The following is an 11,187-nucleotide window of genomic DNA, read 5'->3' as shown; positions in this document are numbered from 1 at the left end:
GGAGGTCTCTCTGAGGTCGTTTTTTTTTTTAAAAAAAAATAAAATAAATTGCCATATTCCTTTTACAATTCATATTCATCCAATAAATTTTGGCGCCAATATGTTGCATTGTTGAACCTGCTATGCCACTAATACAGTACATATATAGAAACATAATAAATTTTCCAAATAATATATATATATAAATAAATATATTTAATACAAAAACTAATTCTCTACAATAGAAATAAAACCCAAAATTTACTGATTTGGACTCTTCTGCTTAATATATTTGCTCTGTTTGCTTCAAAAAAAAATAAAAAAAACCCAAAATTTACATTTATTCTAATATTCAAAAACAAAACTCAAATGTAGAGCTTTTCCTCCAAAAAAAGAGTCAAAAGTAGAGCTAGATTCACAAGTATAATGATTAACACTAAGCTTATCTCGTACTCAAGCTTTGCTGATTCATCATCAAGCTCATCCATCATGAATCTTCTTCATCTGGCTCATGATCAAGAAAATATTTAATCCACAAATCTCGCATTTCATCAATATCTTCCGAAGAATATGTACAAATTGGGGGAAAGACCTGCAACATACAACATTTTTTTTAACACAAACTAGACGACATATATTAATTAATTAGAGTTTTACAACTAAAGCAGCCCTCCTCATTCCATAAATCAAAATTAGAGGAAGGCAAATAGCTATTAACATAGAACCATTCACTAAGCTGAAAACTAATGGCCCTAATATTAACAAACACAGTGCCCCTTCGAAAAGCAATTAAAACAAACTTTATGACAACAGAAGCTATACTACTACGAACAGACCCCAACCGATCACTCCTCCTCAGATTCTTCATCAGCATTTAGAGCTGCCACAGCAGCAAGTTCAACATTATAGATTGGCATAATAGGCTCAGGACAGGTGAGATACAAACAGAAGCAACATACAACATATGCCCTTAAATAAGAGTATTATTTATTTACTTATTTTTGACGGAAATCAGATAGATATTTAACCAAAAGCTGAAAATCAGACATAAAAAATCAAAAGAGCATTTTGACAAACATCCTCAATCCACACCCTTAGCTCACTTAATTTCAAGACTTGGTGTATTTCAGACATAACAAAACACTGAAAAGAAATGAATTTCAGAACTTAAAATCACAACTATAATGAAATTTCAAAGGGGGGATTAGAACTCCAATTTCAAATTTCATTCCTAACTTAATTTCAAAGACTGATTCAAAAATAAAAAGGAGACCTGACAATTAGAACTACAATCAGAACTACAAATCAGAATATACAAAACCTTATAGCTATTATAGATTGCATAAGCTGATGATGTTCTAGTCATTAGAATATACAAATCAGAATATACAAAACCTTAATCAGAACCTTATAGCTATTCTGATTGCATAAGCTGATTTGATTATTTTTGGGGGTTAATATGATTAAGCTGCATGCAGACTACAGAGTTACACTTGAACACAGTTCAGACAGTTGGTTAGAGCAACAGACAGATAGAGTTACATTCACAATTCAGACAGTTGGTTGCACAGTTCAGAGTTACATTCATAGTTGGTTTCACAGTTTAGAGTTAGTTTCACCAGACAGTTTGTTTCACAGTTGGTTTCACAGTTCAGACAGTTGGTTTCACAGAGCTAAGGACAGTTTATACCAATTTAAATGACATATATTTGTAATATACCTGCTTGGAAACCCATAGCACTCTTTTCTGCACAATATCTAGCATATATCGACAAACAAAGTATCCACAATACTTGGTGTATGCTGGTTGACGAGGACACTATGATAATGCAAACAATTAATCATTAACAAGATATTAGATTTTAGGATTAAACTGCATAATATCAACTGCTGTAAAACTTTAGATAACTTACTTGTGGTTGCTCCCACCTAATATATGCATTCTTTTTTATTTTCTTGATGTCCTTCCGATGGACAGAGCTGAATTGTTTGATTCCTCTACACAATTACATGAAGATAGGAAAATTGTAATAGTTTCCAAATACACAGTAAGAACAAAATAAGAATTAATGACAAAGTTATTGCAATTATACATACTCAGTGATGATCTTTTCAGCGAATGAGTTGATTTTATTTTCTGCTCCAAGTGGATCTAGCCAATACACCAACCCATTCCACGGACTAATAACAACTAACGTCCAATGCATACTAAACCAGCAGCAAGGCACTTTTAGAAGGAAGAATGGATAAGAAAAACAACAAAATGTAAAAGGGGGCAGAAACTGTTTAACATAGCAATGTTGCCCTGACTTTGTTTGCTTTAAGAAGAATTTATTAGTAAAAATAGCATAGCATAGCAATATAGAAGCAATCAGGTTAAGAAAATTGAAATTACATATATTAAAGCATAAATAATGAACAAGAATAACAATCAAAGTAACATAATTACATAACAAAGGAACTATACTTACTTGTCATTAAAAGGAGCAAAGAATAGCTGATTATAGTTCTTCCCCTCATTGCACCCAAAAACACGAGCTAGATAGTTAGATCGAACTTGCTCGTTTGTCGTTGGTGTCAAAGGCGATAGAACATTAGAGTCACAAAACCCATACATTCCCGAGATACCTTCTTTGTGACAATGTTCTTTCAAGATCCTTATCCCATCAAAAGTTGTAAATATATAAGAGAATGGACCAAAAATTTTCCACATTGTAATTAGAAACTAAATTGGAGGTGAACTTACTTCATGAATATATTCATTTGCGATTCTCCAACCTCCCTTTGGAAACACCAATCAAGCAAGTCTTCGTAATCAAGTGAAACATTTAACCCATTTTCATTAAGAAACATGCTCTCTGGAATAGTGGTAGAGATGGTATCACCGGTCTTTTGCATCCCCATAGCTTTTTTTCTCATAACACGCATCAAAGTAGATGTCACCTTCTCACGATCCTTGTCGGTAATAACATACTTACGAGTTGATATTCAGGGTCACCTGGCTTTGTTGTTGTTATCCAACTTCGATCCATTTCTAACCACGAAGAACAAAACACAAACTCCTCAAAATCTATTAACACATGTTACTTTCATGAGTCATTCTTAGAATATTCATAGCACAAAGACCAAATCACAATTAAAAACAGAGGAAGGTATGCAATTGGTGGCAACTAATTAAATCCACATGAACCCTAAGCATTATTTGCCAGAAACAAACCATAAAATCCTAATCACTAATGGAAAAAAAATATTCCTACCAATCAAACAATTTTAAATGTGGCATTAGTTGTAAACAAATGGAAACAAATATTTTATTCACTAATGGAAAAGAAAATACTCCTAGTAATCAAACAATTTTAAATGTGGCATTAGTTGTAAACAAATGGGCATACATTATGTACAAGCTTGGTGAAATGGTTCCTTTTAACTACCCTCCTCCTGAAGTTTACCAAACATATGCAATGGAGATTCTAGAGGGACAGGACACTTAGTTCCATGGTGCAGCTATTCACTCCATTTGCTGCTGTAAACAATTACTATGATGTTGTTAACTATCTCTACTATGTTTTTATGCTTCTTTTTTTAGCTTATGTTGTGTGTTTTAGTAAAATTAAACATAACTCTTGATCAAAATAAATTTTAACCACACAATTGACAAAGTTTAAAAACAAAGTCTCCATGTAGCCTCAGAAAGAGAGTCAAGAATCATCAAATATCACACGGTAATTCCAACTTTGATTTTAATTTCACCCTTAGCAACATAATTAAACTTACTAATTTCGAATATTAAAAATGTAATAGCACAAACGGCTCTGTTTAATCACTAAAAATAGACCAACAGATTTCTATCAAAATGCAAAACAATAATTAAAGTGTAATCTTGGTCTAATCATAGCATCTATAATCATTGCATTGTATGCTATTAACGACGTGGCATCGGACTGTATAAAATAAAAAGAAAAAAATTCCAATCACAACAAAGTTCAGATAAATGATGATAATCAAAGCCAAACACAAATTTTTTTTAACACAAAAGGGAGCTATTATATTATATCATAATTCTTCTGATGAATAAATCCATCAGAGCAAAAGCAGACCAAGTAGGAGATTGGTCAGTGGGCTCCAAAATAGGATAGTTAAGCTTACATACATCAAAGTAACAAAGACATACTAACTGAAGATAAACTAAGCAGACTAGACTAAGAGACAGGAAGTGAAAGCAGCATATAGTCCGACAGTAGGCAGAGACAATCAGCAGCAGAATGGAAGACCAGAAAATTGGTGCTGAAATAGTCTTAGCAGCATGAATATTAGGCTGCCATGAAAGCAGCATATAGCCAAACACATGAAAGCAGCATATAGCCAAACACAATTACACGATAGCAAATAAAAAGAGAAAAATGGGCATACATTATAGCAAATATTTTATTCAACTTTTAAAAAATCCAAACTTTCGCGGGAAAATCAAAATCAAATAACTCACTACTGTATAACTAAAAACAGGATTCATATATGAACAAGATGGGCAGATTACTATAACAATAGAACATCGTAGCAAACAATCAATAAACACAATTATACGATTCATATACAAAATAATATGTACATAAAACAAACAAAATAAATATGATACCTAGCTTAGTTGCGGTGACCCTAATAGGGCTGGTTAGGGTTTTCCGTCTGGTCCTGTTGGCAGTGGTTGGCCGGAGGTAGAAAGCGTCAGTAGTCGATTGTGGTCTTGCGGAGGATAGCTAGGGCAGTAGTACTAAAATTGCGAATTCAATGCCCAAAACAACCAATCAATTGCTACCCGTGCGACCCTATGTGGTGCTAGTAGCGCAGTAGGCGACTGTAGGCGGTGTTCTCCGGCTAGTCGTGCGACCCTAGTGGTGGAGCGATTGCAAGAGTCGCGGTGCGTGTGTTTAAGGGTTTGTGCAATAGACGAAAGGTTTGAAATTGGGTTCTAAACTTCAAAAGATTGTAATAAATTTCTCTTTAATGGGTTTGGAAATGAAATTGGAGGAAGATGAAAATGGAAAAGGTGGAAATGAAGGTGGAAACAATGGCGGAAGAATCGATGAAGTGAAGGTCGATGGTGCGCCGCTGCTGCTGCAAAATTATTTGTTTTGGCGGTTTAATTGTTTTGGGGGAAAATGAAAATTAAATTAATTAATTGGTTTTAACCCAAAAAAAAAAAATATTAATTGAATTGGGAATGTGTTGACCATCTTGACTGATGATAATGTAGAGAGTAGAGACCATATTAGACTTTCCACCGGTCTCTCCTTTGTTTTTTTTTTTTAAAAAAAAATTTATTATATGTATTTTTAAAAAAAAGACCACTTATGTAGAAAAATGGTCTCTATTGTTTTAAATTAAAATTTTGAAAAACTACCAGAGACCTATTATTTCAAATAAGTGGTCTCTCGAAATATCAAAGAGACTACATATTTAGGATATTTGGTCTCTTGATACTAAGAGACTACCTATTTAATTAAATGGTCTCTAACTTGTGGTCTCTTTGGCCAATTTTGTAGTAGTGCATGGTGTCAATAGTAGAGAAAATAGAGGGATGTCATTCACCGTTCTATGCTTGAATCGCCTTAGAGGAGACCCTAAAGAGAATGGTTTCACGAGATGTCCACTCCTATTATACGTAAGTTTTTTTTTCAACATAAAGCACGCAAGTTTTGAAGTTGCGCTGGCCTTACCAGCGCAATCTTCGCCGATGCGTGCGGATGGCGCGCACAACTGATTTTGATGCATGCGCCACCTGCTCGTATAATGTCGCAAATTAATTTTCTTCGATTTTTTTCAAATTTGGCTCATGGAGCGCTTGCGAATTATTTAACAGCCAGAAAATTTTGAGCCTCATGGAGTGAGAACATTCCCTGGACGTCGAATTCTCAATAAACACAAGAATGAAGAAGAATGGACGTCGTTTTTCTGTCATTGGTTTCCCAACATACACTTTGTGATTCCTTGGTGGAACATTTTTTTTTAATAGCAAAAATATTTCATTAATTAAAAATCATACGACATCTACAATAGAGATTCGACGTTAACAAATACATAAGATATTGAATCAAATAGAATTTTCCTTCATAAAAACTACAATCGTCGAGTAGATCTTGCACTGCGGAGCATCTCCCGCTTCTATAGCTGAAAATTACAGCCTTGTTGGAGAGACAATCTAACGATTCTTTGTAGCCGTGAGGATGTTTTCCTTTTGATTCATCTGTTTGTATTTGAAAACTTGATAACTTGTTCACCAACAAAATAATTTTACGACAATCCATTAGATATGCTACCATGGATTCAAAAATAAGAAATTTCTCCCTCTAAAAGAGGAGATAAACCTTTTCTTTGGAAGGAGGTCGAAAAACCCTTGTCTTTCGAAAGAGATCGGAAACCCTTTCTTTCGAGGGAGAAAAGTTCCTCCCAAAAGGAGGAAGCATTATTATAAACCTAAAAAAAACAATAAAGAAACCGGGATTGGGGCTTTCCACCAATTTTAATCGATGGAAGCCCCTTCAAAATTCAACAATGGAGGCTAGGGTTTTGGAGAGAGAAAAGAGGAAAAAGGAGGAGAGGCGAAAAAAATTGATTCCTTGATGGAACATAAGTAGTATGGTTGGGAATAGTTTTAATTGTCCCTATATTAGGCTTTTAGGCCTATCTAGTACTACATTCATTTTTCCTTGTAGGGTGATGAGACAATACGGAATGAAACAAGTTATCCCCTCTCAAGATTGTGATGCCCCTAAAGATGTGATTTTTAAACCTGAAAGGATCCCTCGTTGGATGGAATATTTGTCAAGTCTCCCTAGATGGGTAGTACAAAGTCCAACTGCGAGTATTGTGTTATCTTCCTTCTACAAGGCTTGGATGAATGCGGCGGACAAGGGTGATCTAAACAAGGCCCGATCACAAAATCAAGCTGCCTCGGCTCGCAATCCACCCAAACCTTTGATGCATTCGGCCACCACTACTCCTCCTATTGGCCAAAACAAAGGAGTGAGAAGAAAATTAGACTTCTCATCTCCTAAGGCTCGTTCAAAGGAACCTAAGAGAAAGGCTCCTCTTAAACATGTGCAACAAGGGTGAAGATTAAAGAACCTTCACCAAATACTCGCAAGAAGACCCCAACAATTGTTAAAGGTGGCTTGCGTAACGTCTAAGGTTGTGCGAGCCTGTCGCGCGCAACTGATACCGTTGCGCGTGACATCCGCGCGCAACTGATACCATTGCGCGTGACATCCGCGCGCAACTGTTTTAGTTGCGTGCGACACCTGTGCTACGAGTGTTAAAATTTTTTTTTGCATTATTACCCCCCCACTAGTGGAAAAAAGCTTACTTGTAACAAGCTATTTGTAACAGGCATATGATTTCCCGTTACACTTACATCATTTGTAACGGGCAAAATCAATGTCCGTTACAAATAAGCTGTGACTTGAGCAGAAAAAGATATATTTGTAACGGGCAGATTAGTGCCCGTTACGAATAAGTTGTTATTTGTAACGGGTAGAATTCTGCCGGTTACAAATAACAACTTATTCGTAACCAACAAGTCTTGCCCGTTACAAATAACCAACTAGTTGTAACCAACAAGTCTTGCCCGATACAAATAACCCACTAGTCGTAACTAACAAGGAATGTCCGTTACGAATAATTTTTCAATGTAAACCCTAACTTTTTAATTTCCCCTTTCTCATCACTCTCTCTCATCAAAATATTTCCCCTTTCTCTCTCCAATAATATTGAAGCTCAGTTCGGACCTCAGCTCCCCGAACTCCGGCCGATCCTCAGCTCGGTCCTCTCCAAACTCCGGTGCGCTCTCTCATCGCGACTCAGCTGCGCTCTCTCCATTGAAGCAGCGCTCTCTACTCCCTCTCACGCAGCAGCGCTCTCTCCATTGAAGCTGCTCAAGCTCTCCCTTCCTGCTCAAGAAACTCCCATCAATAACTTCCTGTAAGCTCAATTTGATGCTATCTTTCTATCTCCTCCCCCAATTTCGTAATCCTTGTTTCAATTTGCTTAATTGCAATTACTTAATTATAGGGTTTTTTTAAAAAAAAAAAAATTCCGAATTAATTGATTGATTTTACATGTTTAATTTGATTTTTTCCATTGGGTGGAAATAAATCTTATATTCATAATGTTTTAGATGGATTCGAATTAAGATTCTAATTTATTTCTGGCTGAAAAGTCAATTTGATTTTTCATAAATAAAATCATAATTAAAGCTGAACTATATAGCAAGATTGAATAATTAAGGTAGATTGATATACTCCATAGTAGATATCTGTAGTATAACTTTGCATTTTACTAGATGGAAATGCGAGGGGTAACACGATATTGTAATTATAAAAGGGTGTTATAAATAATACTGTAATTATAATAATATTGAATGGTAAAATAATTATTTCAGGAATAAAACCTGAGAGGGGGTAATGGGTGAGCAATAAAGACTTTCTTACTTTCATGGCTGTTGCTTGGGGTGCGTGGGCCTACAGAAATTCTATGGTGTTTGATAATCCATGGAGTAGCAGCGTGGTAGGGGTAATGGGTTTTGTGAAATTGGTGGAAGATTATGGGAAGTATAAGGGGGCTGTTGGTGGGGTGAGCAGGGGATGTGGTGTAGCGTCTCATAGCACTTGGCAGAAGCCTTGCCCTGGGGTAGTACGCTTTGTTTGATGTGGCTAAGGTGGGTTTAGGAGCGATTATCAGGAATGAGGAGGGTAAGATAGTTGCTGCTGCTGTGAATAAATGTGTAGGCTCTGATTCGGTGAAATTGGCGGAAGCAATGGCAGCTTGCCTTGGCATTGCTATGGCAAAGAGACTTGAGTACTTGAGAGTGGAGCTAGAGTGTGATTCCCTTTCTGTGTTGCAGCTGATCCAACAAAGGAATGAAGATATACGGTCCTTTGATTCTTTTTCTTGCTTTCATATTAGACGAAACGGGAATGTTGTAGCTCATTTAATGGCCATAATTGAACCTTGTAATGGGGTGGAGCAAATTTTCTTGGACTCATTTCCGTAGGGTGTTATTGCCCTTGCGGAGCTTGACTCTTTGTAAATTGTTTTTGTGTGTTTAATAAAGCTCCCCCTCTCCCGTTTTGCTCTAAAAAAAAATTTGAAGCTGTTAAGTTTGTTAGCCTTAATTTATGTAATTTTAATAATTTTTTTGGTAGCGAGGTGAAGAACAATTCTGTTCAACCATGGCTTTTATGAGTTCTATCTTCAAAAACTTACCATTGAGTTTTAATCACTTAATTCGTTTCTGTATTGTCTGCAGGAACCATGTGGAAGTAATGAGTCTGGGATAGCCAGTTTAGTGAGGTTAGGACAAGCTCCGGCGCCTTTATCAGCAAGGGCAAGGTCTGATTTTAGTCTTAATTTTCGGCATTTTTGTTGTGGTGTAGTGTATTTTGTTGATTGATTTTGTTTTGTCTTAAACTTTTAACGAAGATTTGTTTAGCTGAACCTGATATGAAACTAAGATTGATTGTGTATTAGATAATGTGATTAGCATAGAAATTTTGAATCCCGGGAAACATTTTGTTTGAAAAACAAGTGATGATGAAGACTGAGTGTTTTAATTGGGTGTGTTCAATGAAGAATGAGTGTTACTATGTAAGAGGATAGGAAATGATATTTATGTGACGAATTCCTAAGAATTAGAGGCAGAGGTGAATATTTTTCTCGCATTTGGAAATTTTGAAGTATGTTGTACTTTATTTGGATACTTTTAGTGTATAGTTTCATTGGTTGGTCTATTTTATTGTATGTGCATAATTTATTTGCATCAAATATCAAATTTTCTTTGTTAGGTAAATAACTCATGTTTATGTGTTTGGTTATTTTTGTTAGTTATGCACTTTGGCTGCCCTGAATAGCCCCTCCTATGTTCTTTGGTCTCGTTAGGTTTAGTAGCAATCACTCGTTATTGAATTCGAGTTTTTGATTAATACCATAGACATCTAGATAAATTGAAGAATAAAAGTATAGTTCCGATTTGTTCCGATCAGTTTCGATCAGTTCTAAAATTTCAGTTCTGATTAGTTCCGATCAGTTCTGATCAGTTCCGATCAGTTCTGTTCAGTTCCAATCAGTTCTGATCAGTTTCGATCAGTTCTGAAATTTCAGTTCTAATCAGTTTCGATCAGTTCTGAAATTTCAGTTCTGATCAGTTCTGAAATTTCAGTTCTGATCAGTTCCAATCAGTACTGATCAGTTCCGATCAGTTTTGAAATTTCAGTTCTGATCAGTTCTGAAATTTCATTTCTGATCAGTTTTGAAATTTCAGTTCCGATCAGTTCTGAAATTTCAGTTCCGATCAATTCTGATCAGTTCATTTCAGGCCTTTTCAGTTTATTGCTCGAGTCCCCGCTTGTTATCATGTTCACTGCCATCATTGTTCTATGCTGATCAGTTCTGATTAGTTCTATGCATATTGCTTTTTATGCTGATCATTTATGATCAGTTCTATGCTTTTTATGTTGTAGGCTACAAGTCTCTCTATTTATGCATATCATTTTTTTTCTATTCATGTTCTTGTTCTGCCATATCTTATATATGTTTTTTTTTTTTTTTGGAATAGTTGGAAAACTTGCAAAAGAATGTTGTAGATTATTTTGTTCAAAGTGTTAGAATATATATTATTTTTGTAGGGCTTATAAAGTATATCGGGCGAATCTCACAGGGAGTGAATTGAAATCACATAGGCAAAAATTGAAATTCATACAAATGGAGGTAAATACACTACTCACCTCATATTGTTATACATTGTTCACTTTGAAAACAAAATTTTTAACTATTTGTTATATATACTAGTGCGCTCAACAACAAGGAGGCGTTGAATGTGGCTACTACATTATGAGATACATGTATGAGATTGTTACTTCTCACTTGGAGTGCAAAGGTGTCTTAGAGGAGGTTAGTAGTTTTTTTTTTTGCAAATTTTGAAGCCTTTTTAGCTCTATACGCTCCCAAAAGTGAGATAATGGTCAATTTTCATTGATTTCAATTCATAGAAACCAAAATATAAGTTAATTAAGGATGATATGTGTTATATTGTGCCAATTTGAACCAATACATGAAATATGGGAAAGATAAAAGTCCCTTAGGCAATTTTAAAGCCTTTTTGGCTCTATACGCTCCCAAAAGTGAGATAATGGTAAATTTTCATTGATTTCAATTCATAAA

General features: G+C 35.3%; 1 protein-coding gene and 1 non-coding gene across 2 annotated transcripts; both read right to left on the bottom strand.

The window, feature by feature from the left end:
- Positions 1 to 280: 280 nt before the first annotated feature.
- On the bottom strand, positions 281 to 2,907 carry LOC145627759 (uncharacterized). The gene is made up of 6 exons (XM_081680109.1): positions 2,726 to 2,907; positions 2,451 to 2,636; positions 2,077 to 2,187; positions 1,893 to 1,977; positions 1,700 to 1,798; positions 281 to 571 (listed from the first exon to the last, which is right to left on the bottom strand). The coding sequence occupies exons 1-6, from the start codon at positions 2,905 to 2,907 to the stop codon at positions 467 to 469; spliced, it is 768 nt and encodes a 255-aa protein (XP_081536235.1). The 3' UTR covers positions 281 to 466.
- An 862-nt stretch (positions 2,908 to 3,769) lies between these two features.
- Positions 3,770 to 3,922, bottom strand: LOC145629830 (small nucleolar RNA snoR2/U65). The gene has a single exon (XR_014111963.1). It is a non-coding gene; the product is annotated as a small nucleolar RNA snoR2/U65 (small nucleolar RNA).
- Between the last annotated feature and the right edge of the window lie 7,265 nt (positions 3,923 to 11,187).

Source organism: Chenopodium album, chromosome 4 (assembly GCF_948465745.1).
Source record: "Chenopodium album chromosome 4, dcCheAlbu1.1, whole genome shotgun sequence".
Lineage (NCBI taxonomy): Eukaryota > Viridiplantae > Streptophyta > Magnoliopsida > Caryophyllales > Amaranthaceae > Chenopodium > Chenopodium album.
The sequence above is the reverse complement of the archived record's forward strand: the minus strand, read 5'-3'. Positions and strand labels throughout refer to the sequence as shown.

What these genes read in the sequence shown, in the direction of transcription:
- LOC145627759 (XM_081680109.1), bottom strand. Translation starts at nt 2,907, where the DNA reads ATGCGTGTTATGAGAAAAAAAGCTATGGGGATGCAAAAGACCGGTGAT. An exon ending in GCTGAAAAGATCATCACTGA is followed by an intron (nt 1,978 to 2,076) that starts GTATGTATAATT and finishes GTAATTGTGTAG; the next exon opens with AGGAATCAAACAATTCAGCT. An exon ending in TTAGGTGGGAGCAACCACAA is followed by an intron (nt 1,799 to 1,892) that starts GTAAGTTATCTA and finishes GCATTATCATAG; the next exon opens with TGTCCTCGTCAACCAGCATA.